Genomic DNA, 27335 nt, shown 5'->3' on the forward strand with positions numbered 1-27335 from the left:
ATTGATTAAAAATGATAAAATCCACGCATTTTGAAGAGTTAACTAGTGGAATATTACTTATGGAGATGAGACAAGAAGATTTGAAAGACTAAAAAAATAAAACGGAACAAGAAGAATGGGACGGGGGGAGTATATGATTTCTGATTCGATTGCCGGACAAACACACAACTACATACCAGCGAAGAAAAAGAAACAAAAACAGCGAAACGGAATGATGTTGCAAGAAAGTAGGATATGGTACATAACACATAATTTAAGATTATATACACAGAGGGTCTTTAGGTATACATGAAATTCTCATGGATTGCTCACCTTTTGGACCTAAATCTTATCTTATTTAGTAATATCCATTTTTGCGAAACATAACTAACTATTGTAGGTAATCAAGGACAAGTACTGCATCTGAAACTGGAGGTTTAGTTTAAATCGTTGAAGGAGTTTGCTCACTCAACTACAGGGTATGATGCACAGGTTGCAACACCTGCAACACGATGATCAATTGTCCAGCATCAGTCATTTAACATGAAAAGTTTTTTTGTTACAACAAATTTTTTTACCTGAAACGGAGATTATATACAAGAAATTTTCAAAAACTTACCACACATGTTTTTGCCCATCTCCATCTTGAAGTAGCCATTGTCCCCCCAGTCAGCTCCCCATGAATTCTTGATGAGCCAATACGGTACGCCATTTTCAACTCCGTAACCAACAGCAAGAACAGCGTGGTTAACATCCTGCGTACGTTACAAGAGAAGTTGAAAGAGGATTAGTTTCTGCAACTGCCATTTTGCCACAGTTCATGTATAGTAAGAGGGACTGGGGACGGTCGAACTCACCATTGGATCGCTGCCGCAAGTGGTGCTAGTGTAAACTCCACCGTTGTATGATCGGAACCCATCAACCACCTCAAACGCCACACTTACTGGCCGAACAATTCCAACCGCGTGCTTAAGTTCATCTTCAGCACCCTATGGTTTTGTGAAAGTGTCAAGGGAAAGAAATGAAAACATCCCATGGAAATAAAATTGTTAAGCATCTTACCAGGGTGATATTGACAGAGTCACGTACTTTGACGGCAACATTTTCAGAGGAATACTTGCATACTCCATCCTTACCAGTGTATGGATATGCAGCCTCAGTCTCAAGGCCACCGTTGTATTTGATGTATTCGAAGGCTTGAGAGGGCAAGCCACCATTGCAGCCAAAGTTGTTGAAAGCTCCAGCACAATCAACGAGCTGCTGCTCAGACAGAGAAATACCCTTTCCAAATGCTTGTGCATAAGCTGCCTCTAGTGCTCCTGTTGAACTGTAACATCACATATATTAAGAGCCATGTATAGTTTTTGATGAAGTCCAATATCCAGAAAATACGAAAATCATCTTACCTGAATGTCCAGCAAGATCCACAACCACCTTGATTTTTCACTGGGCTAACAATGCCACTTTCCCTCCAGTCTTTCTGCAATCCATTGCAACCAAGTCAAATACTAATGAAACATAACATTCTAGCAGTCTTAAGTTCAATAGAGTGCAAAGGCAGAGCGAGTCAATCTGGATTATTGTACAATATAGGTCCATTCAATTTGTAAACTTCAGCATGAAAGAAGCAATCAAGAACGAACTCTTCAGCATTTTCCAAAGTGAGAATAGAACAAATATATAAGTACCAAAAGAGGAAGGGCAGCATCAGTGAGCTTATGGTTGCCCCTTGTTGTAGCAGAGCAATTTTGAGCAGCTCCCAGTCTATGCTTTTTGAACTCATCCCATGTCAGATCAGAAAACTCTGTTCATATCAAAAGGAAACATTTCATGTCCATGCGATAGCTTTGATCTATCGAGAAATTACTATATGCATACAGCCTAATAGGAGAAAAGACGGGTTGCCTTTTGCATCACTTCAGTGGTCACTATTGTATGCCTATATATGCAAACTGACAACGACTATGCCGGACATATACACAACATTTTCTTCCTAACACAAGCAACGCTTAATCTCATATTACTATCTATATATGTAGTTGTGTTGTTTCAGAAGTCCAAAGAAAGGAAGCAACACATATAGACGCATATTACCACAACCAGTTCTTCCTTAACAACGGATGCTCCCAAAAGATTGCGTATTTCAGATTATCTTTCGACTTCTTTCTCTAGGAATATTTGTTAAATTTCGAACCTTTTTTATAGATAGAAACTCTTTACCTTAAGTTCTCAGCACTCAACATAACCAAGTTAATCAGTCAACGCTCCCAACCACTATCTTATATTTAATGGAGAAATAGGAGATTAAACCAAACAATCAATAGTTGAGCAGCAGATTCAACTAATATCACCAAAATACGCAAAGTGTTAAGAGTTTGTGCAGTCATGATTGATATGCAAGGTCAACTCACTCTATACTAGTATAACTGCAGATGATCTTAGCTCACAAGTCACAACATGTGAAGACGTAAGAAAACAAATGAAGAACTACTGGATTACTGAACAATCAATAGTAAAAGTTCAAGTTACCGTTGACGCCCATAGAGTAGGAGAGTCCTTTTTTATTATGCGATCGGATCGTCCTCAAAGTATCTGAGAAAACCTGGAACCTCCTCTGTATCTCCTCCGAACTCTCGTACATCTTCCCGTACCTTTTCACGATCAAGGCAAAAGTGAAAAACCAATGTCAACATGAGTAAATAAAGTTCTTCTAGAAATAAAAAACACAGAAAAACAGAAGAATAGACCTATGAGCAAAGCGCGCGAAGGAAACGGCGCGGCGCGAGTTGCCGACTGCTTTAAGAATAGACGACTCGAGTTCGTGAAGACCGTCGACGACTTGCCTGATCGGATTATCCTCGGTGAGGAACTCCGATCCGGATCGCGCGCCGGTGGAGAAGGCGATCAGAACCCCGACGACGAGCAGCAGAAAGCGAGCCATGAGGAATTTCTGCGGCGGAGGGAGGGGATGGATGATTAAAAAATCAGTGTGGAGTGAAGCAGCAGAGCAGATAGATTACTGGAGAGAGGTTTTCTTTTATCCTATGGCGTTGCTGGGGGTGGGCCCCGCGGGTGCCGTATATAATTGAAAGTGGGGTCCGCGCTGTGCGTTGGAGGACAGCGACTGGGGGCGGGGCGCCGTATTCAGCGTGGGAGATATTTTATATTTAAAAGAAATGAAACAAACTAGGGACGGCATGACATGAGCGCTTGCGATCTCCCTCTCTGATTTTAACGGTATTCTCGTGCCGTCATATCTCCAGTTATTATGTACTAATAAAATGACTTAAACGAAAATTTATCTAAAAATAACCCAAATTGTATAAATCTAAATATAGTGCCCCAATAATTGATTATAGTTAAATTTAATCATTCAGTGCCCCAATAATCATTAACTATGAGTAAATAAATTTTAGTTCAGAATTAATAATTAAATAAAATAAAATTGATGAACAAGATAGATGCACCGTACATTTAAATGTACACAAGTTTTAATTTTCTAACAAATAAAATCTAGTTAATTTTGTCGAAGGTTAGATGTGAAAATAATACAAAATGAATAATACATTCCACATTGTCAAAACAATATATGGTTGGGTACTTTTAACTTATGAGGTATTTTATTTATTTGAGCCAATTTTTAAAAATATGGTTATAGTTTGAGACATATATAAGAAATTAAGAATACATGTTTCTGTCTCTCTCTCTCTCTCTTTAATCGATGTGAGTTGTCTAATTGTTTTTATATGTCATGTTAATTATACACCACCCATATATATAGTGAAATATTGTCAATTTTAAATTTATGTAGTGGAAAATTTATAAAATTGTATTTGAAATATTATATAATTGGGAATATATCGAATTGTTTGCTTGTTATTACTTGGATTCAAGTGAAAAAAGTAGGTTTTGCTCAACAAACTTGCATAGTGCATAGTGCATACTTATGTAAAAGTGGTTTCGTAGACGAAAACATTGATAAAAATTATGTTATGAAGGGAAACAGAACGTCAATTTCGAGGGATACATTGGTTGATCTATCTCCTACGAAATGACATATTATGCACTTGAAGGTTTACACAAACGTACAAACTCTTTATTCTTTATTCTTTTATGGATTCACGAGATTTATTTTACAAATTATTGATTAGAAAAAATTCACAAGATCTTTGGTCTCCATTCCAGCCCAATGAAAAAAAATGGGTCGGAATAAAAACTTGTTTCTGCTCGTGTAATAAACCTATAAACTATTGAAGGGTTATATACTTAAAGCAACACTTTTATGCTTGTATATATTGATACCTTATTCACTACTTTTTTCCTATCTGAATTATTGTTATTGCATAATCCTATTATAGTCCAATTTATCTCATACTATAGATTATATGGTGTGTTGTAGATCACAGAAGATCATATAATTGGAAAAAGTTGAGATATAAATTGAGTTCACAATCGAGGCAACTATGGACGAGTTGCTGGTTTAGATTGTAGCATAAATGGATAAATAGTTTGTCTTGGCTATTTATTTATGCTAGTACCTTCGTGTATTGAACAGGATCACAGTGAGATGAATTCTTATATTCTGACTAATTAAGAATCAAGATCTCGGCGACTTAAATAGTCTTAACCTTAGTTGGATTAATCGGTGTGAATAATAGATTGACTATTGCTTTGATTTATCATGGGTGAGAGTTCTCTTGAAGCTCAATATACTCGATACTTTGGGTGATAGCAATTATTATTTGACATGCGATTATATTGCAATAAGGAACCGTGTCCTGCTAATAACAGGATGATAATATCCTCTTGAGGAACTTAATAAGTTTATCGTATTAAACCCTGCAGGTGGAATTAGTTCCGATACGATAATAAGTTTAAGTGGTAGCACTCGAGATGTCGTTTATAATTAAACGACTAATTAATTAATTAATTGATCGTCAGAGGAATTAATTAATTAATGGATATTCGATATCTTAAACACGGAGATTAATTAAGTCTAATACTAGCCCCGACTCACCTAAAGAATAAAGAGGTAATTCAGTATTAATTTTCTAGTGGAATAAATTAATACTAGTGTCTCGATTTATATTCTGGGCTGAATAAGAAAAATCGAGCACTGGGAGGCCAAACTTTATTCGAGCTAGTAGATCCCCGATTGGCCCAAATTAAGGCTTAAATCTCAAGTGGACAAACAATTCATTATCTCTAGATTCTTTCTCATTAATAATTTATCTTTTGATATTTTAATCAAAAGTAAAATGGCAAACATAATAATTGCTATTATTATTATCTTTTGCTATTTTAATCAAAAGTAAAATGGCAAACATAATAATTGCTATTATTCTTATCTTTTGCTATTTTTAATCAAAAGTAAAGGAAAAGAAAAGTATGTGATATCATTCTTAAGAATGAATCACGTAGCAATTTTTGACACAATTTTGAGAAAGAGAGAAATTGAGAAAGAAAGAGATTGAGAGTGTTTGTTCATTGGAGTTGAGATAGGATTCGAAGATCGTTGCCATCCAACGTCGAATCTTGCCGTAGGAACAATTCGGAAGATCAACTCTGGAGTCGATCACTTCTCGTTTCGCAGGTATACTTCTTTTACTACCTTGTAGGATTATGGTTTTTGTATGTACTTGTTAGATATCCGAAATGGATCGTGGGCACACGAACCGTATATCAAAATATGGTTCCTTCAATTGGTATCAGAGCCAAGGTCCGGACATTTCGGCTCTATCGGATTAATGAGTAGTAAAACCATTAGATCTTGGTAGAACTTTGCTATATCAATATGCAGGTTTTGTATATTGTTCGTCGTCTTATCGTGGATCATTTATTTGATTTGTCGATCTTGGCCTGTAATCTTAAAATCACGACAAGCTATGCGTGATTAGATTAGGATTTCCATTTGTATTTTTTTTCTTTGTTGGTTTATCTATTGGAGAACAATAGAAATCAAGAACAGAGGGTGATAGAATGCAAAATGGAGAAGCACAGAAATTCCGGGCTCCCGCTGGTCGCCCGGCGCCGGAATCCAGCCGGCGCCGCCGTGCCTCTCGCAGGAAATCAAGTTCTGGCAGTCTCCGAAGAACAGCTATAACTTCCTCTACAGAAGTCCGATTGAGGTGAAACAGGTGGCCCCGGAAAGCTCTTTCAAAGACGAAGAAGTCGTATTTCTGCATAAAATACGATTGGAGGTCGTTTGAGGGGTCAAACGGAGCGTTGAAGTTGGCTGACCTGTTCAGCGACAGATTGACGAATTGGGCCTATCTTTTGGACTTCTATGATTTAATTCCATTGGGCTCTCTTTTGGGCCTCTTAAATTAAATATATTGGACCTATTTAATTAAATTAAGTTGGGCCTATTTAATTAAATTAATTTGAGCTTATTAATTTGGGCTCTTTTATTTAATTAATTTGAGCCTCTTTGATTTAATTAATTTGGGATCTTTTATTTAATTTGGGCTACTTAATGGAAGGAGTGTTTCGCGGACGACGAGACTTGCCAAAAGACGAAGAAATCTATTATGTAATAGATTAGAATTTAATTTCCCTTATTTTATTCATTTGTAATAAAATAGGCAGGGAAGAACAGGTTCCAGGTTTCCACGATAAGACGACAATTTTTTTTGTCGGGTTTCTTTTATGTCGTGGAATTTAATCACCGTTAAGGTGTTTTAATAGCATGATGTTTTTTGCTCTATGTGGTTTTAAATGCGCATAGTATATCATGCTAGGTGTTATCACGTTTTCTCTAAGCATGTTTTAGAATTTCAAGCAAGCATGTTTTACTTACATGTGTTCTAGAACTGCATGCTTAGGTTTTCCGTGTTAACGTGATTAACCTGTAAACCTGCAAAACCTTTTGAAGTAAAAGACTAAGCGGATAATTCAATTTTTTAAATAAAATTGATATAGACCTCCACAGTTGGTTTAAGACAAAGTAAATTGATAATTGGTGTAAACGTCCACACGAACGTGGCTTGCACTCGTTATTAATTTGCAGCTTTTGTCGGTTAAACTTCTAAATTAAAAAAAATATTTTAATCTTGTGAATAAGTGGGAGTTTTTGCATGTAAACGTTCACACTATCGTGACTTGCATGTATTAATTTCTGCGAGTTATTCTAGAAATGATTAAAATTAATTATTTTAACCTTGAGAATAGTGGGAGCTTCTCGTGTAAACGTCCACACGAACGTGGCTTGCACGGGTTAGTCTTTCATGGATTATTCTAGGAGGGGTTAAAATAAAAGATAGTCATAAAGTTGACTAAACTGTGGTCATAGCTTAGGCGTTTATTTCAAGTACAACTCCCCAACGGAGTCCCTTCTTGAAATTGCGTGGTCTAGACAAGGTCCGTTTATTGGTCCCATTTTTTCATAAGGATAAGTTGAAAATGGAATGAGACCAAAGACTGGGTGTCTGGTCAAACGAAGAGCGCGTAAACGTCCACACGAACGTGGCTTGCGTGTAATTCGATTGGGCTAACGGAGGTTTCAATAATATTGTTTTATCAAAAGGTTACAATATTATTGCTACGAATCTTTATGCAATAACGTGTTTTCTTATTTGCATTTGTTTGTTTAATATTTCAGATATGACTATTACCCCGCTTTTGAATGTTTTATCTGCTAAGCCGCTTACTGGTCCGAATTTTTCGGAATGGAAGCGCAATCTGGGATTTGTCCTAGACGCGGAGGAGTATAAGTTTGTGCTTACTACTCCCGCTCCCGCGAACCTTACTACTCGGTCTTCCGAAGAGCAAAGGGAGGCCCATAAGCGGTGGCATAGGGCGAATAATATGGCGAAAGCTTATATTATGACCACTATGTCTTCTGCGTTGCAGCTGCAACATCAGTCGTTGGAGACTGCGGCTGCAATTATGAGGAACCTCGAGGAGCTCTTTGGGGAATCAGACCGATCAGTCCGTTTTGAACTCATGAGGAAACTCATGTCTTCAAAGATGACGGAAGGTTCGTCTGTGCGCGAGCACGTGCTTGGAATGATTAATCATTTCAATGAGCTGGACGTGCTCGGTGGAGGAATCGAGGATGCCATTAAGGTAGACATGGTTCTCCACACTCTGCCCAAATCCTACGAAAACTTCCGACTCAATGCTGTAATGGGCAAGAAAAAGTTCACTCTAAATGAACTGCTTAATGAGTTGGTAGTGGCCGAGGGGGTCATGGGAAAGAGTCCACAGGCTTTGGCCACTGCCACAGGACCCAGTTTTCCACCGAAAGGTAGGAAGAAGAAAGGGCCCCTTGGCAAGAAAGGCCAAGAAAAAGGTGGGAGCAAGAAGAAGCTAGGCCCGACCGGAGGCGTTGGCAAGCCAAAGGGGAAAGGGAAGTGCTTCAAGTGTCAGAAAACTGGACATTGGAAATCCGACTGTCCCTTGATGAAGAAAGCTCAAGGTATTTCTATTGCTCTAGTAACGGAAACATATTCAGTTTCGAGATCTTCCCATCAATGGGTTGTTGGCTCGGGTGCAACTGATCATGTTTGTTACACCTTGCAGGGGTTCCTGCGGACAAGGGAGCTTAGTATAGGCGAGCTAGCACTCTCCATGGGAAATGAAGCAAGCTTACCCGTTGTTTCAATTGGAGATGTGAATTTATTAATTGATGAACATGTTTTGTTTTTAAGAGATGTACTCTATGTTCCGGGTTTTCGGAAAAACTTGATTTCTACCATTCAATTACGAAAGTATGGATATTCTGTTCTTTTAGAAGACAGTGCAGTATTCATTAAAGATGGTCAAGTTTTATTTAGAAGTGCGGCTGATTCTCTTTATACTTTTACATGTCCATTTGATTATTCTTCATCTGCTTTTACTTTGACTACAAACCAAAAGAAGAGAAACGCTTCTTCTCTACAGAACCAAACTCTTCTTTGGCACCTACGATTGGGTCACATCAATCTAAGGAGGATCCAAAGACTGGTTTCCGATGGTATCTTGGAGTCTCTTCAAGTAGAACCAATCCCAGTCTGCGAATCCTGCCTAGAAGGAAAGATGACGACTCGGCCTTTCAAGGCCAAGGGGTATAGGGCCAAAGAAGTGTTGGAACTGGTTCATTCTGACTTGTGCGGACCTATGTCCACTCAAGCTCGTGGAGGGTACGAGTATTTTGTCACTTTCATTGACGATTACTCAAGGTACGGGTACATTTACTTGTTGCGCTACAAGTCTGAATGCTTTGACAAGTTTCAAATATTCAAGGCGGAAGTAGAAAAGCGACAAGGTAAAAGTATCAAGTCATTGCGATCTGACCGCGGTGGCGAATACCTCAGTAACGAGTTTAGAGCATACTTGTTAGAATCTGGGATTACATCTCAGTTGACTACACCGGGTACACCCCAACAGAATGGTGTGGCAGAGAGAAGAAATAGAACTCTTCTTGAGATGGTTAGATCGATGATGAGTTTTGCTACTTTACCCATTTCGTTTTGGGGATATGCCTTAGAAACAGCTGGTTACATTCTAAACTTAGTGCCTTCTAAGTCGGTTGCTAAGACCCCGTCCGAGCTGTGGTCAGGGCGCAAGCCTTCTCTTAACCACATCCGGGTTTGGGGCAGTCCAGCACACGTGCTGAACAAGGATGCCGATAAGTTGAGCTCTAGAACTGAAGTAAAGTTGTTTATAGGATATCCTAGAGGAACGAAAGGGGGTTATTTTTATTGTCCTAAGGATCAAAAAGTCGTTATTAGCACTAACGCAAGATTCTTGGAAGAGGACTACATAAATAACCATAAAAGTAAGAGTAAAATTATATTCGGAGAGGTCAAAGAAATTGGCACGACAAGTCAGCCAATTCAGCCAACTGTGCAAGATATAGTACCGCAGGTCTCATCAGAAAATGCACAGAATGTCGATACCGAATCTGAAATAGTGCCACATCGAAGTGAGAGGGAATCAAAGGGCAAACTGCCCAGTCGATATGCATTTGTCAATAAATCTAAAGATTCAATTGACGATGGGCTTATCGAAGAAGATCCCTGGACTTACTCCGAAGCACTAGCAGATCCGGATGCTCTTGAGTGGGAGGCATGTATGGTTTCAGAATTTAAATCCATAACTGCCATGGATGTATACGAGAAATGTTTGCTACATGAGGGTCGAAAGGCCATTGGTAGCAAATGGGTATACAAACGTAAAAGAGGACCGGATGGGAAGGTTACGGCCTTCAAAGCGAGACTGGTGGCGAAAGGTTATACTCAACGACCTGGTATCGATTTTGAGGAAACTTTTTCGCCAGTAGCCATGCTTAAATCTATCCGATTTCTCTTGTCCATGGCAGCCCATATGAACCTTGAGGTGTGGCAAATGGATGTCAAGACCGCATTCTTGAATGGGTATCTTGAAGAAGATAGAGATATCTATATGCTACAACCAGAAGGGTTCATCAAGAAAGGTGAAGAGCATCTAGTTTGGAAGCTTAAGAAGTCTATTTATGGACTTAAGCAAGCTTCACGATCCTGGAATAAACGTTTTGATGACGTGGTCAAAACTTATGGTTTTGAGCAGTGTGTCAACGACAGCTGCGTTTATAGGGTCTGTATCGATGGGAGTTTGGTTTTCCTTATACTCTATGTGGATGACATACTTCTCATTAGTGATAATGTGAATGTATTGTCTGGCATTAAGGATTGGTTATCCCAACAGTTTGAAATGAAGGATCTGGGAGAGGCAGCATATATTCTCGGAATAAAGATTGGTCGTGACCGATCTAAGAGAATGTTGAGTTTGTCTCAAGCATCCTACATTGACACTGTTTTGGCACGGTTCAGCATGCAGAATGCTAAGAAAGGTTTTCTACCTTTCAGACATGGTGTTCCGCTATCTAAAGCTTTGTGTCCCACAACACCTGAGCAAATAGCGAGCATGAAGACAGTTCCTTATGCTTCGGCTGTAGGAAGTCTCATGTATGCGATGCAGTGTACCAGGCCTGATATCTGTTTTGCCGTTGGCATTGTGGCTAGATATCAAGCGAATCCAGGTCAAGCTCATTGGACTGCTGTAAAGCACATACTCAAGTACCTTAAACGGACTAAGGAGTATGCGCTAGTTTACCAGTCTCATGATCTGACACCAGTAGGGTATGTAGACGCCGATTATCAAGGTGATAAGGACAAGAGGCGGTCTACTACTGGCTATGTGTTTATGTTTGGAGGTGGAGCCATTGTGTGGAGAAGTGTAAAACAGAAATGCAATTCACTATCCACCATGGAAGCCGAGTATGTAGCTGCTTGTGAAGCTGCTAAAGAGGCTGTATGGCTCAGGAACTTTCTAGCTGAGATTGATGTGATTCCTAGCTTGCCTAAATGTATTACAATTTATTGTGATAATGAGGCTGCTATTATGAATACCAAGGATTCAAGATGTCATCAATCCATGAAACACATTGATGGCAAGTATCATTACATTCGGTCAGTGGTCAAGCATGGTGATGTTGCATTACTACATATTGCGGGAGTTGATAATCTTGCTGATCCTTTCACGAAGAGTCTTCCTGGTGCGGTGTTCAACAAGCATGTTAAAGACCTTGGAGTTCGTGACCTCCCGATACTAAACTAAACTTTAGTATAAGTGGGAGAATTTGTAATAGAGATTTACAAGCGAGTGGATAGCTAGAAGATATTATCAGTTTATTAGTCACGTTGTATACTAAAAGTTTGCTTTAGTATAAGTGGGAGAATTGAAGGGTTATATACTTAAAGCAACACTTTTATGCTTGTATATATTGATACCTTATTCACTACTTTTTTCCTATCTGAATTATTGTTATTGCATAATCCTATTATAGTCCAATTTATCTCATACTATAGATTATATGGTGTGTTGTAGATCACAGAAGATCATATAATTGGAAAAAGTTGAGATATAAATTGAGTTCACAATCGAGGCAACTATGGACGAGTTGCTGGTTTAGATTGTAGCATAAATGGATAAATAGTTTGTCTTGGCTATTTATTTATGCTAGTACCTTCGTGTATTGAACAGAATCACAGTGAGATGAATTCTTATATTCTGACTAATTAAGAATCAAGATCTCGGCGACTTAAATAGTCTTAACCTTAGTTGGATTAATCGGTGTGAATAATAGATTGACTATTGCTTTGATTTATCATGGGTGAGAGTTCTCTTGAAGCTCAATATACTCGATACTTTGGGTGATAGCAATTATTATTTGACATGCGATTATATTGCAATAAGGAACCGTGTCCTGCTAATAACAGGATGATAATATCCTCTTGAGGAACTTAATAAGTTTATCGTATTAAACCCTGCAGGTGGAATTAGTTCCGATACGATAATAAGTTTAAGTGGTAGCACTCGAGATGTCGTTTATAATTAAACGACTAATTAATTAATTAATTGATCGTCAGAGGAATTAATTAATTAATGGATATTCGATATCTTAAACACGGAGATTAATTAAGTCTAATACTAGCCCCGACTCACCTAAAGAATAAAGAGGTAATTCAGTATTAATTTTCTAGTGGAATAAATTAATACTAGTGTCTCGATTTATATTCTGGGCTGAATAAGAAAAATCGAGCACTGGGAGGCCAAACTTTATTCGAGCTAGTAGATCCCCGATTGGCCCAAATTAAGGCTTAAATCTCAAGTGGACAAACAATTCATTATCTCTAGATTCTTTCTCATTAATAATTTATCTTTTGATATTTTAATCAAAAGTAAAATGACAAACATAATAATTGCTATTATTATTATCTTTTGCTATTTTAATCAAAAGTAAAATGGCAAACATAATAATTGCTATTATTCTTATCTTTTGCTATTTTTAATCAAAAGTAAAGGAAAAGAAAAGTATGTGATATCATTCTTAAGAATGAATCACGTAGCAATTTTTGACACAATTTTGAGAAAGAGAGAAATTGAGAAAGAAAGAGATTGAGAGTGTTTGTTCATTGGAGTTGAGATAGGATTCGAAGATCGTTGCCATCCAACGTCGAATCTTGCCGTGGGAACAATTCGGAAGATCAACTCTGGAGTCGATCACTTCTCGTTTCGCAGGTATACTTCTTTTACTACCTTGTAGGATTATGGTTTTTGTATGTACTTGTTAGATATCCGAAATGGATCGTGGGCACACGAACCGTATATCAAAATATGGTTCCTTCAACTATAAGAGGGAAACAAATCAATCAATAACTATACTAAACAAACATCGTGATATGCGCACAACTCAAAACACGGCCTTTTTTTCCTCAAAAATAAAAATAAAAAGCTATTTTCTCCTTTAATTTTCTAATTTAACTCTTTCAAAAAAATTTGATGAAACTCTTTCAATAATTAAAAATATATAGAAAAAATGTGCGCGTATAGATCTATGTCATGAAAAATATGTCATGCACATTTATAATAGTCACAATTCTATTAACTTTCAAGTCCTCAATATTTACCAAATTTGTCATTACTCTATTTTACAATAACTCAATTTATAATCACTTAATTTTAAATTACAATTATAATGATATTTTTACTCTACATACAATATTATCAATAATTTTATTAAAGTACATGTTGTCCAGCATATGAGAAATTTTCCGTAGACAGAGTGAATATATATTAAGAAAGTTAGCGCAACCTTTCAAGGCATCAAAAATACATTTCGTGAACCCAGAAATCAGCGCGACTCCAATTAATAAGACGCTATATTTCAATCATTAAGTCGAAATTCAAATAACCATAATGAAAAATAAAAAATCATTATTAGTTTCTTTAAGCAAGAAAAGAAAAGAAACCCATTAGGGGAAATGTGTGTTCCTGAGCAAGAAAAGCAAGAAAAATCATACTACTAATTTAAAACCATGTTGTTCCTGAGCCTCCTTGGTGCGCGCTCAACGCGCACTTCTACGCCCAGCTCGCGTGAAGAGAGAGAAATGTGTGTCTTTCAAAAAAATAAAAATAAAAAATCTAGGCAACGAATCTTGCTGAAAGAATTCGAAAATTTATTTTATTTTATTTTTATAGTCGTTGTATTCAACAGCACTCTCTCTTTTCTTTTATTTTTTATTTATTGTATTTTTCTTCTCTAAATACTATAATCCTCTACTTCAATTTTCACACTAATTTTTTTATATTTTGTTTCAATTTATCTTCCTTTCATTTTATTGTGCTAGAAAAAATGAAGGATAATTAGGAAAATTGGTGGAGCAACCACCCCCAAAATTTTAATGTAATTTTAATTTTTTAATTAATGTAGTATTAAATTTTAATTTAATTAAAAAATATTAACAAAATTAAGAGCCCGAGCATAGATAATTCTATTGTGAGAAACTAGCTCAGAAATGGTTAAGATTATTTAAGAGCCCCCAAGGGACTCATGATTGGGAATGGTCTAAAATGGGAACACGAATGTAAGTAAAAAAGATATTTTAAGTGAAGAAAAAGGATAATTTTATTAATAGCCTCCATTTTATTCTTTATAATCACTATTTAAAATAATAATTAAAATTTTACATGTATTTTGTCCTATATTTAACAAAGGAGGTTATTAAGGGCTATGAATATAATAACTCCAAAAAAAATGCGACAGTATAACCTATTAACTTTTCTTGGAGACAAACTACTTGGCCCTATATTGTACTCGGCCTATTTTAGGTACTTCATTTGTATTTTAAGAAATTTGTTGGACTACTTGAATTGGAATTCCAACTGGGCTAGTTGAAAACTTGAAGCAATATATGTCTGGTAGAAAGGGTAATGTCTGTGAGAGGTGAGACAATTTTCTAACAGAATTAATCAAATACTATATGGTATGGAAAATATCACTTTCATATTCCAATTTCCTTTCCTGCTATCAAAAATATTTTGAGCTATTAATTAAAAATAGGGTTAAAGTACAGATTAGCCCCTAAAGTGGACACCCCTATAGCGTTGGGCTCCCCAGACTCGACCGAGGCCCAAATAACTCCCCATAGCCCGTAGAAATACTACACTTAAGCCCACACCTTAAACGGCCCACTTAACGCCATTTTCTTCGATTTTTAATTTTTTTTTATTTTTGCGTGGGCCCACCTAATGTTTACGCGGGTTACTCTACCAAGAACATGAATACGAAGAGTCTTCTTCCATTTTTCAAACCTACATTCTTCAGACTTCCTCTTGGTGCTCTGGCAATTTGTTCGTTCGATTTCTTCAAATCAGTGGAGTGCTCCGACGACGAAGATAATCAAATACTTCAAATATGTAAGTATTGCTTAAACTTGAGTGTTGTGAACAGTGTTTTCAGAGCATGCAAACCGTTGCAAATCATGTATTGAATGTTTACTTTGTGTTATTGTCGTGTTTTGGTTGTGCAGAATGATGCCTGGTTCGAAAGTGAATTTTGTTTTCAATTACTGGGGTTTTTGGAAGAAAGATGCTAAAACTGGTAAATTGTTATATGATGGCTGGAATTCGGAGAATATAGAAGATACTTTGGAAAATATGACTTTGGATAGAATTGTGAATGTATTCGAATCTTGCCTAAAATCTAAATCTAGGTTTGTGTATGCGGTTTATGAGGATCGTTCTATAGAAGATGGCCTAGTACTTCTTAGGAATGATAAGCATTGTGCAAAAGTGATAGAATACTTTGAACTTATTGGTCAAACAGAAATACTATTATTTGCTGACGCTGAGTCTGATCCTATGCCTAGTATTACACCACTTGAGTTATTTACTGATGATGAAATTGAGCGCATGAATGAAGCTAATGATGGGGTACGAGCAGAGGGTTTTCAGGTTGAGATTGGGGATGATGCTACTGTTACTGAATCAGGGTTAGAGAGAAAGGGTTCTGCTACTGAAATTGAGGCAGGGGAAGGGGTAGAGAGGGAGGCTATTCCTTCTGATTTTGGGGCAGGGGAAGGGGTAGAGAGAGAGGGTATTCCTACTGACTGGGGGGCAGGGGAAGGGATAGAGAGGGAGGCTAATCCTTCTGAATTTGGGGCAGGGGAAGAGGGAGACAGAGAGGCTATTCCTACTGACTTTGGGGCAGGGGAAGAGGGAGAGGGCGTAGAGAATGTTCAGGCAGAGGGCAATGAGGGCATGTGAAGGATCATCTGAAACTACATGTCAGTTTAGCTAAATGTAAGAGGGCTAAGAAGGAGATTAAAACTAAGTTGGAGGGTAGTTACAAACAAGAGTTTAATAGACTTGTTGGATATATTGAGAAGGTCAAAAAGCGTATGCCTGGAAGTAGAGTGGAGTTACAACTATCCACTGAACACCTAGAGAATAGAAGAAGAGTCTTCAAAAGACTCTTTGTTATGCTAGAACCATGCAAACTGAATTGGTTAGGAGGGTGTAGGCACATCATTTCACTCGATGGCTGCCACCTTAAAGGAGTTACATTTGTATGTCTTTTAACTGCTGTTGGGAAAGATGGAAACGATGGCATTGTTCCTATTGCATGGGCAGTAGTGAACAAAGAAAACAAGAACAATTGGAGATGGTTTTTGGGTTGGTTGAAGCAAGAAATGATGCTAGATGATGGAGGTGATGTTAGCATCATGTCAGACATGCAAAAGGTATGATATTACTTTACTTTGTTCATTTAACTGTTAATTATGTTTCTTCAATACAGTTTTTAACTTATTTGGTGCTTTAGGGATTGATGGAAGCTGTAAAAGAGGTTACTCCAGAAGCTGAGCACCGATGGTATGCAAGGCATATCTATGCCAACTGGAGCAAAAAGTGGAAGGGTGAGGAACTCAAAAAGAGGTTCTAGATTGCAGCATGGAGTTCATTCCACCAGGAGTACAAGCTCAACTTGGCCAAGATCAGTGCCATCAACAAGAAGGCAGCCCAAAATCTTCTGCAATACCCCCCTGAAAACTGGTGCAGAGCCTTCCAAACACCAAGGTGCTCAACTTACATGGTAGATAATAATATCTCTGAGTCTTTTAATGCTAGTATATCTGATGCAAGGCACAAACCAATCATTTCCATGCTTGAGGATATTAGGGTGATAGTGATGAATAGGATTAAGGACAGGAGGTGTTGGGTTGGTGGTTGGAAATCTGATTGGTGTCCCAATGCTTTGAAAGTGTTTGAAGCAAATAAACAATCCTCTGTTGACTGTAATGTTTTATGGAATGGGGATAATGCTTATGAGGTCAGTCATGCAGATGACAAACACATTGTGTTTGTTGATACAAGACAGTGTACATGCAGAGCATGGGACCTACATGGAATTCCTTGTGCTCATGCAATAGCTGCATGTTACTCATCCAAGATGGAGGGCCTTCAAAAGTGAAGAAAGATGCAGCTAAACCATTTAAGGCACCTAGAGGAAAGAATGTCATTTCAACTGTTGAATCTACAACAACTCGTTGAAATGACATTCTTCTTGCAACAACTTTTGTTTTTTTTGAATTACATACATTGGCTTCTAGATGAATGATTTGGATTGGAATCTGAACTTGCTTTATTCTTGCAACAACTTATGTTTTTTGAATTACAGACATTTCGATTGTGGATGAATGATTTGGTTTGGAATTAATGCTATTGGTTTCATTACACAGATTGTGGTGTTTGGAAATTCTGCATTTTGTGTAGTTCTCTTATACTTGCACAAGTATAACTCCTGCTATTTCATAACAGTATAACACCTATTCCAAAACCACAAAAAATATGTGAATCAAACTCATCTCTTTCATTCATTGATTCAAGAACAAAATACAAAAGTAATGAAGGACTAACAATTGAAAAAACACAAATTTCTTCATGATTGAACAACATAGCCTATCATCAACCAAGATAGTATCAAAACCATCACAACAATAAAAATTTTCCTTCTAACTCTCCTGCTTTCTTCCTTCAAGCCTTCGATTACATTCCAAAGATCACCAATTTCATTTTCCATATCCATAAGGGGGGCCGAACTTTGATGGATATTTAGGAGCTTCGCATTTTCAATCTTCAACTCGTTTATAACTTCTCTAGCCCTCTCACACATTGGCTCGTCATACCATTGGAAAAAACCACAGCTTTTTGTCTACAAAAGAAATAACAAATTGTGAAAATTATAAACTTTCATGAGGGCCATGGGAAAATAAACTAAGTAGTGACATACCTTCCAATTTCTACAACCATAGAACCTTATCCATGGGTTGTCGTCTGTCCATGAGGTCATTCTTGGAGCCCTAAGCCGCTTGCCTTCAAACACGCAACGACACGACACATAATTACTCCCATGCTCAGACTCCAGATGTCGTCGACCACGCGACGAGGTAGACCCAAATCCGGAGTTCAAACTCATGTTCTTACCTCGAATTGTGATATCCACGAGAAACCCTAAGATTATTTCAACAAATTTCTTCTGGTTCACTCAATTCATCACACCTGAGTTCGCTATTTAAGGTTCATGCTATTTGAACCCTAATTCCCAATTAAAGAACCGTTGGAAGCCGTTGCAGGTGGGCCCACGCAAAAATTAAAAAAAAAATAAAAATCGAAGAAAACGGCGTTAAGTGGGCCGTTTAAGGTGTGGGCTTAAGAGTAGTATTTCTACGGGCTATGGGGAGTTATTTGGGCCTCGGTCGAGTCTGGGGAGCCCAACGCTATAGGGGTGTCCACTTTAGGGGCTAATCTGTACTTTAACCCTTAAAAATATTAATTGAATCATGAATTATTGATAATTTATCAAAAATGTCACTAATTTTATTTTCGGATTTCAAAATATGATAAATATCAATGTAATTCACCGAATATCACAATAAAATTATAATATGACTGTATAACAAAATTATCTAATCCAAATGCGGATGTTGGTCACGGAGATGGTCACTTTTTTTGTAAAAGCTTAACTATCGTTTCACTTTTACTGTAACATCCATAGAACCATATCATCATTTCAGAGACAAAAATTGAAATTTAGGATACTTTTTGATCAATTGAAGCAAAATTTATTTTCATAGATATTTCTTATAATTCATGATATTTTTAATATTTTCTATGGTCAATTAAATTTTTAACAGAACATAAATAATTTGATATTTAAAATCATGTTATTGTAAGATAACATGTCTTATTATCTAGCCTAAAGCATTTAGGAAAACCTAAAAGATAATCACGTCACGCATGTGTCAAAATCTGTTAATTAGTTTTATTATATATGACAATGAGACACGCAAAGGAAGAAACTTACTCCCTCCACCTCTTTAATGTCTTATTACCAAATGAATTTTATTTCTAGATAAATGTCTCATTTCAATTATCCAATGATAAAATGATTCATAATTTTTTATTTTGCCCTTTTACCACTGATAATTTTTTAACTTTTATTTTTATTTTTTTCATTAAATAATAAGGATAAAAAGAGAAAAATTATCCATTATTTTGGCTTTGCTCTCCCAGCTCTCTATCTTTTGGATCGCTTAACGGCGCTCTTCTTGCGTTTTCGATTGGGTCGTTGCTCCTTCACTTTTCTCGGAAAGTTTGTCTTGTGTTTATAGTTGTTACGGGACACTTATAATATCTTTACGGGTCTCTAATGCGCTAGAACATGGAGGTGCTTTGTCTTGACTCCTTAGTTTTTTTAATGTCTCTTTACAGATTTCTGATATGCTAGAGCTCGGAGACGTGCGTTCTTTGGGTTGTTTCCTATTTATTATGCTTTTCTATTACTTTTGGGATGTCTCTTGTGGTCCAGCCTCTTCGAGTTGGGGTGAGATTGCCAGATTTTGGTCGAGTTGGGGTGAGATTGCTAGATTTTGGGTAATGGTTAGTCCGAAACTCGGGATATGTTTTTTTTTTCCTTAATTTTTTATTGGTGGCTGGACTTCTTTGCTATTTTGGTTCTCATGTCATTGGCTTTTTCTATGTCTTTTCTTTTAGACAGATACTCTTTTTTCTTCTTGAAGTCTTTTTTCATTGGGTATTCTTTAAGAAAGTTTTAACGAGGTTTGATCCTTAATTTGCGTTATTGTGCTTTTAAGGATTCTTTCAATTTTTTTATATATAAAAATCTCATTTTAATAATTTTGATGGTACGAGATATTGGAAAAAAGGGAAGGCGGGTATAAAAAATGATTTCTTATATTTTCAATGAAAGAAGTAGGATAATAAAAGAAAGGTAAAGGACAAAGAGATGTGGATCATACAAATTCTAAAAGTTGCAAAACATATTAAAAGATAAATCAAGAAAATTATCCACCAAACCTGTAAGTGAAGTTTACAAGTGAATGATAGAGATTAATACACCTAAATCAGAAGGCCACCATCAATTCTGTAGAGTAATTAATGTGAAACGTAAGTGTGATAGTGATGATGCAATAATTGTAGCGGTAGAATATTTATGCGATTTGTCGTTCTCAAAACATAAAATATCTGTCCCCAAGGAGACACCAAGCGGTGCGACCTCCTGTATGTGAACAGTGAGGTCCCAGGTTCAAATCCCACTGCTCTCTCTCTCCAACTCCCCCAAGTAAAAAAAAATATATAAAATATCTTTGCTCCAATGCATGATTTATAATTTATAATCTATAATATACTAAAAAATAATTTTCAATTAAAAATTAATTTCAAATCAATTTTAAAATTGAGTGATAATTTTATAATTAGAATAAAATTAAAAGTTTATTTATAAATAATATATATAAAGAGATTTTCTTTTTCATTATCTTCATTATTTTTATTCTATTTCTTTCTAAAATTATGAAATATGCGTATCAAATTAAAGATCAAATTAATTTTAAAATTGAGTGATAATTTTATAATTAGAATAAAATTAAAAGTTTATTTATAAACAATATACATAGAGAGATTTTATTTTTCATTATCTTCATTATTTTTATTCTATTTCTTTCTAAAATTATGAAATTCGACTAATTATGAAATATGCGTATCAAATTAAAGATCATGATAAGAGGTATAATTTGATACTCCCTCCATCCACCAATTTATGTCCTATGGAAAGGGGTCACGAATTTTAAGAAAAAATGTATTGTTTATTTGTTGAGTGGAGAAGAGGGTACAACTTTTAAGAAAAATAGTGATTTATTTGTTAAGAAAATACAATTACTGAAAATAAGTAAGACACGAATTGGTGGACAGACTAAAATGGTAAATTATGACACAAATTGGTGGACGGATGGTGTATGTTTTTGTATTCGTTGTGGATTTCCACAGACTTTAAAAAGTCCATGGAATTTAAATTCCATGGAATTCACATAGATTCCAGACGACTTTCAAAGAATTCGTGGTTGGACCGATTTTCACTGATTTTCGAAGACTTTACGGGATAATTTTGAAATTGAATTCCATGAAACCAGCGCCCGCGGAGACCCAGCGCCCGTTAGAAGAGACCCAGCACCCGCGGAGTCCCAGCACCCGCTGGAAACCCAGTGACCGCTGAGTTCCAGCGAGCGCTCGCTGTTGGGTACGTTGAAGGCAGTCAGCGACCGCTGAGTTCCATTTACTTACTTATCCATGCCATGTAATGTCTCATCTGTCGATCTTCAAGTAACCTTAACAGACTTTAATCACCTTAAGCTTTGAGTTTTCCTACCTTATAATCTAATTCAATATTGCTTGTGAGCTTCACTCTGTAGGTACTTATTTTCCATTCATTTGCATGGAATAAATTAACACATGGTGGGGACTGGTTGAAAAATCATGGGGAATTGTACAGAACTATCCAAAAGTGCTTTCGTTCTACTCAAATTTCGATCAGGTACTTAACGTTATATGATGTCTGACTGTATTCCTCATTCCATTTTTTATTTTTTTTGAAATTATATACACCGGTTCTTCTGTCAGATGTTTTTAATGTAGAGCCTGCAGGGCAACAAATTAACTAACAAAGGACCCAGCGATTGCTGAGTTCCAGCGCTCGCTGGCTTCTTGGCCGCGGGCGCTGGAATTCAGCGCTCGCTTAAAACTTCATGGATTTCAATTCTCGTGGTTCTTGGCCGGATTTCGTCGTGTGTATTTTTTGGATGAAATCCATGAAAGTCATTCCGGATTTTAAGTCAATGGAATAACGAATACACCTAGATTTGTATGGATTTTAAAAAGTCTTAAACGAATACACCCAGATTTATATGGACTTTTAAAAGCCTTGAACGAATACACCCAGATTTCTGCAGACTTTTAAAAGTCTTGAACGAATACACCCAGACTTTTAAAATCCATAGAAATCCATCAAATTCCACAACGAATACACCCCCTTATATGAATATTTGATTTAAAATTTAAAAATCATACTCCCTCCTTCCCACGTGATTGTGTATCATTTTTTGTGGTACATGTTTTAATAAAATGTTAGATGAGTGTATTGAGAGTTGAAAAAGTGATTGATTTTATTAAAAAATAAAATTAAGAAATAAGGAGTTAGTGGTGAAGTAGTGTCCAAAAATGGCAATGCACACACTCTTGTGGGACGTCCCAAAATAGAAATAAAGACACACTCTTATGGGACAGAGGGAGTACTATTTAAAGATTTTAAATAAAAAAAATCACTATTCTCTCATCTTTTTTTGAATAAATCTATTTTTCAATTCTTTTATTATTATTTTTATACTCCCTCCGTCCACGAAATAAGTACCCATATTTCCATTTTCGTCCGTCCACGAAATGAGTACCCATTTCCCTTTTTGGTAAGTGTACCCCACACAACACTTTAATTAATACACTAAAAAAGGTGGGACCTCTATTCTATTCACACTACACTCAATACATTTCTTAAAACCCGTGCCGTCCACAAATGGGTACTCATTTCGTGGACGGAGGGAGTATTATTTTTATTTTTTTAAACTTATAGTATCTATTTTGCCTTTTTATAGTATCACTTTTTATTAGTGATTTTTTTATTTTTTAATATTCAACTCAAATATATTCAGTTATAATTAATTTCTTTATTATATTTATAAATATGATAATTGAGTTGGTATCAATTACTCAATTAGGGATGTAAATTCGGGTAGAGGGTATCGGATATACCCTCATCCGACCCGATACCCTCATTTTTTTCAAAGAGGGTCGGGTGCGGGTAGGGAGTTCCTAAGAATTGCGGGTATCGGGTACCCTCACCCGATAATGCGGGTACCCACATACCCCAATTTATTTTCAATTAAATAATTAATTTTATAATTATTAATTTCATTTTAATTTTATGGATAATCCATGAAATAGAAAGGATATTTTTAAAAACAAAATCTAAAATGAGGGACAAAATACCCGAGGGTAATGAAGATACCCGCAAATTGCGGGACAAAATACTCTCCAGCGAGACAAAATACCCGCAAAATTAGAAGCCACCAAAAAATTGCAGGCAATACGGGTACCCGAATACTTGCAGCGAGTATTCGGGTACCCGCACAGTGTACGTGGGACGGCCCGGAAGGGTGAGGGTATGGTTTTTGGCCGATTTTACGAGTCTGGTATCCGCAATTTACGAGTAGGGTACGCGACCCGACCCGACCCGAATTTACACCCTAGTAATCAATTTTATATAAATATAGAATATAAAAATATTTTTTGTGCATTGCACGTGGTGCAAATGCTAGTATTAAATTGATATGTAAATATCAATTAAAGGTTCAATAATATATTCAATTTTTGAAATATCCTTAATTATTAGTAATAATATTAATTCTGGGGCGTTTACTTTTGAGGATTAACGTTGATAGATAAAAATAGTAAAACTAATCTATAGTTTCCTTAGATGGATTAGAATTTGAGGATATTTCAAGACTCTTGATTATTTCTATCATTTAAACTAGTTTTGTTAGATTTATATCTCATTGAAAGAGTGAGATAGGAAAAATCATACTCTTGAAGATAAAATTATTGAATCATGCATCTTATCAATTATGGAAAGTAAACACCTTCTAAAGATTCAAACTATTAAAGTTAGGCAAAAACTTGGGTGAGACTGAGTATATGGGTGAGATGGGTTGGGTCAGATCTGGGCGCGGGTCACAAGCCGGTTGAAAAATACGGATAATTCAAAGTAATTATTATTGCGATGAAATGTAATAATCGACATGATGAAATATAATATTTGGAAAACGTTACTTTTTTCACGACAATTGTCATTTTTGCTCACAAGAATTTGTACTTTTAATTTGTTTGGTCAAATAATTATTGTCGTAAGAAAATATAACTATTGATATGAAATTGACACGAAAAAAGATAATATTTTTATATTATATTTTTCACGACAATCTATGCCACAATTTTCCGAAGATGTACACCGCGGTTGTGCCCTGGGCCGTGGTTGTGGCTTTGCCGAAGCTGCCCTCATGCCTTGCTCGTGTTGTCTGGCGCGGCCGCGCCATGGACCGTAATCGTGCTCATGCCCTATGCCGCACCAACGCCCTACTGTCCATTGTCGAGCTTTTTCCATCTGATGCACTCTTATGGATGAGATCGATTTCATAGAAAATAGGCTCTTAAAGTTATCATAAATATATCCCGAGCTACTGATAAAATATCAATTAAAAATTCAAATTATTAAAGCCTAAAGTGGCAAGGTTGCTTCAGCCTTCAGGTGAGGAAGTTATCGCTTTCTAAACTTGAACCCAAAGTTGAAGAGCAAGTTCATAACCACTTTAGATAACTACATGTTTTGACTCGATCCTTTCCATTCTTTCCCCTCCTTCTAATCAATAAAGCATGCATGATGTTTATATAAAAACTAATTAATATTCCATATAATAAGATATGAAAATAAATTTTGATTAACACTAACAATAATGAATAAAAAAAGGGGCTTTTTTTAGGGATTTTATCTACAATTTTTTCAATTACATAATCTCCCGTATGGAGGTCCAGTTGTGAAATGACTTTTATGGGCCGGTCCGATAATACTTATTGGGCCTAAAGAGAGTTTTGGTTTGAATATCTTGCAGATGGGCTGACCAGGATATTAATAGCCTATAATTAAATAGTAGTTCATGACATCCAACTTCAAATTTTGTTTCTTTTAATATTCTTTTATACAATAATTCATACCATAAGCATCGTAGTTTAATGGTATGTATTTCCTTTATAAGAGGCTAAGAGCGAGTGATTAGTGTACAAATCCTAATCCACATCTCTGAAAACCACTCATTCGTGCTGTATATAGTGAAGAATATAAAAATATATTTGTTTTTATACTAGAATATATGATGAAATGGGATTTAATATGGGGCAAATGCTAGATATATACTATAAAGTAGGTCTTAGATTTTAATGTAAGACCGATCTTTATGTTTGGCATATACTTGGTTAGATGCATCTTTTTTTTTTTTTAATTATGATAAAGTTTATTTATTTATTAGATATATATTATTTAAATTCATGACTTATACATGCATAGTAATTCGTACATACCATTTAACTATAATATTTAAGCATAGTATCATATATGCATGAAAATCAGGATTAATTGATCTTACACCCAGGATAAACATAGTATCATATTTCTTTTTTAAAAGCTCTCATTTTCAGTATTGCGCATGTATTCTTTTCCAAATTAATTACTTCACCCTTGACTCCATCACATTTGACTTTTTCGTAGCCCTTGCTTCATACATGCATGAAAATCAGGATTAATTGTAATGCGAAACTGGGATATATGAAGTCTACCATTTGGACCGGTCAGCTCCTCATCTCTCTCTCTTGCGGGCATGTGCTAAAATAAAAATACCTCTTAAAATATAAATATGAACTATTTAATTTCAATCCTTAAATCATCAAGATCAACGATTAATTCATAACCTTATTAGATGAATTCATAATTCCGAGTTCGAATCTCATAAATAGAAAAAAAATTATTTTTCGCAATTCATGCATTTACCCAATAAATTCATACGTGTTCTACAAAAAATTAATACATTTTAGTTAATCCGTATTTTACATGTTAAAAAGTGTTTATACCCTAACCTTATCATATATATATAGTGACATAACCAGGAATTAAGTTGGGGGGAGGGGCTAAACTTGTACTGGGGTTCGGAGGCAGGAATAAAGAACAACATTTTTATAGATTATATAGTTTTAATATATTACAAATTAATTTCAATACATTACAAACTTTTTTTTTGACATTTCGTACATTTTTTTTATTAAAAGACAAGCATAATAGCAATAATAACGAACAATATTTTCATAGATTATATAGTTTCAATACATTACGAGCTAGAATCAATAATAATAAAAGACAAGCATGTGATAGTAATAATAACAAATAGTAATTTTTTTTGGGGCATTCCATACGTTTTATGCATTTTCTATTAAAAGACAAGTATAATAGTAATAATAACGCACAATATTTTTATAGATTATATAGTTTTAAATAACACAATTATTCTTAAATTAAGTATATATGAGAGAATATAACAAGCAAATCAACTTTTGTATATATATATATATATATATATATATATATATATATATATATTTTAAAAAAAAAATCTCAAGATTTGGGAGGAGGCTTTAGCCCCCCCACACCGCACTGCTATATATATATATATAGGGTGTGCATAATTATTTAATTATTTATGTAGGTGATGCTGCAACGAAGCCGTCGGCGCGTCGCCATTACAACAACTGTAGGAACAAGTGTGGAAGTGGAACTAGGTTTCCTTCAATTAGTTTAAGAAGCTGTATTTTTAGGATTAATTAATTAGCTTGCCCAGTAATAGTAATCTTCGTGACATTCAATTACTGTATGACATCTAACTCATAAATTATTTACACAGTTTTTTGGCATATACTTACACTCTCCGGATTGTATGAATATATTTATATTTATATTTATATTTATTTTTGTTGCTACTTGAGACAAACCTTTTACCAAATCAACATCCCACTTAGAGAAAATTATACATTGCGAATTACATTTTTTTTGGGAACTCAAATTTTTCGCCTGATAATTAATTGTTTAGAATATATATAGTGGGAAGGATAGTCAAAAGTTAATGTGTAACATTGAAACATGGAAATTAAAACTACGTAATTTCGACTCAGCACATTAATTACACAAAAACAAAGAAGGGGAGCTTTTGAATGAAAAAATCTACACTTGACCTCATAAGCATGTGGATATTTTTATAAACATTAAAGAGGGAAATTACTCGAATGAATATTCACAGAAGAAGATGAATGTGATTGACTTGATCAAGATTTCTTAAAATATATACAATGAACATCAACATACTATAGGGATTAATTAACGATATGATCTAAGTTCAATGCAATTGAGCCCAGCATAATCTAAAATTTAATACATTATGAACGAGCTCAAATATTATTTTTTTAAAGATGAATAATTAAGGATGCGTTCTAGAAAAAGATAGGAAATTTTAAAATATATTTTTTTTAATCTCTTGTTCTCTACTTTGCAG

The 27335-nt window shown here is 35.6% G+C and overlaps 2 protein-coding genes across 2 annotated transcripts; one reads left to right on the forward strand and one right to left on the reverse strand.

The window, feature by feature from the left end:
• Positions 1 to 217: 217 nt before the first annotated feature.
• LOC130987613 (thiol protease aleurain-like) lies at positions 218 to 3169 on the reverse strand. Its single transcript, XM_057911210.1, has 8 exons — positions 2727 to 3169; positions 2509 to 2630; positions 1668 to 1783; positions 1386 to 1459; positions 1042 to 1306; positions 837 to 968; positions 599 to 734; positions 218 to 481 (listed from the first exon to the last, which is right to left on the reverse strand). Exons 1-8 carry the CDS (start codon positions 2918 to 2920, stop codon positions 444 to 446), a joined length of 1077 nt encoding a protein of 358 aa, XP_057767193.1. The 5' UTR covers positions 2921 to 3169; the 3' UTR covers positions 218 to 443.
• Positions 3170 to 16184: 13015 nt separating this feature from the next.
• On the forward strand, positions 16185 to 17254 carry LOC131008983 (uncharacterized). The gene is made up of 3 exons (XM_057936148.1): positions 16185 to 16526; positions 16607 to 16719; positions 16912 to 17254. The coding sequence occupies exons 1-3, from the start codon at positions 16185 to 16187 to the stop codon at positions 17252 to 17254; spliced, it is 798 nt and encodes a 265-aa protein (XP_057792131.1).
• The last annotated feature ends 10081 nt before the right edge of the window (positions 17255 to 27335 follow it).

The sequence above is a fragment of the Salvia miltiorrhiza genome, chromosome 1 (genome assembly GCF_028751815.1).
Source record: "Salvia miltiorrhiza cultivar Shanhuang (shh) chromosome 1, IMPLAD_Smil_shh, whole genome shotgun sequence".
NCBI lineage: Eukaryota > Viridiplantae > Streptophyta > Magnoliopsida > Lamiales > Lamiaceae > Salvia > Salvia miltiorrhiza.

Bases quoted from the DNA above. Each gene is read 5' to 3' on its own strand.
- LOC130987613 (XM_057911210.1), bottom strand. From the start codon at position 2,920: ATGGCTCGCTTTCTGCTGCTCGTCGTCGGGGTTCTGATCGCCTTCTCC. The intron at 1,307-1,385 runs GTAAGATGATTT...GTGATGTTACAG, and splicing joins GGATCTTGCTGGACATTCAG to TTCAACAGGAGCACTAGAGG. The intron at 482-598 runs GTAAGTTTTTGA...ATCGTGTTGCAG, and splicing joins GATGGGCAAAAACATGTGTG to GTGTTGCAACCTGTGCATCA.
- LOC131008983 (XM_057936148.1), top strand. From the start codon at position 16,185: ATGCCTGGAAGTAGAGTGGAGTTACAACTATCCACTGAACACCTAGAG. The intron at 16,527-16,606 runs GTATGATATTAC...TTGGTGCTTTAG, and splicing joins TCATGTCAGACATGCAAAAG to GGATTGATGGAAGCTGTAAA. The intron at 16,720-16,911 runs GTTCTAGATTGC...TTTTAATGCTAG, and splicing joins GGTGAGGAACTCAAAAAGAG to TATATCTGATGCAAGGCACA.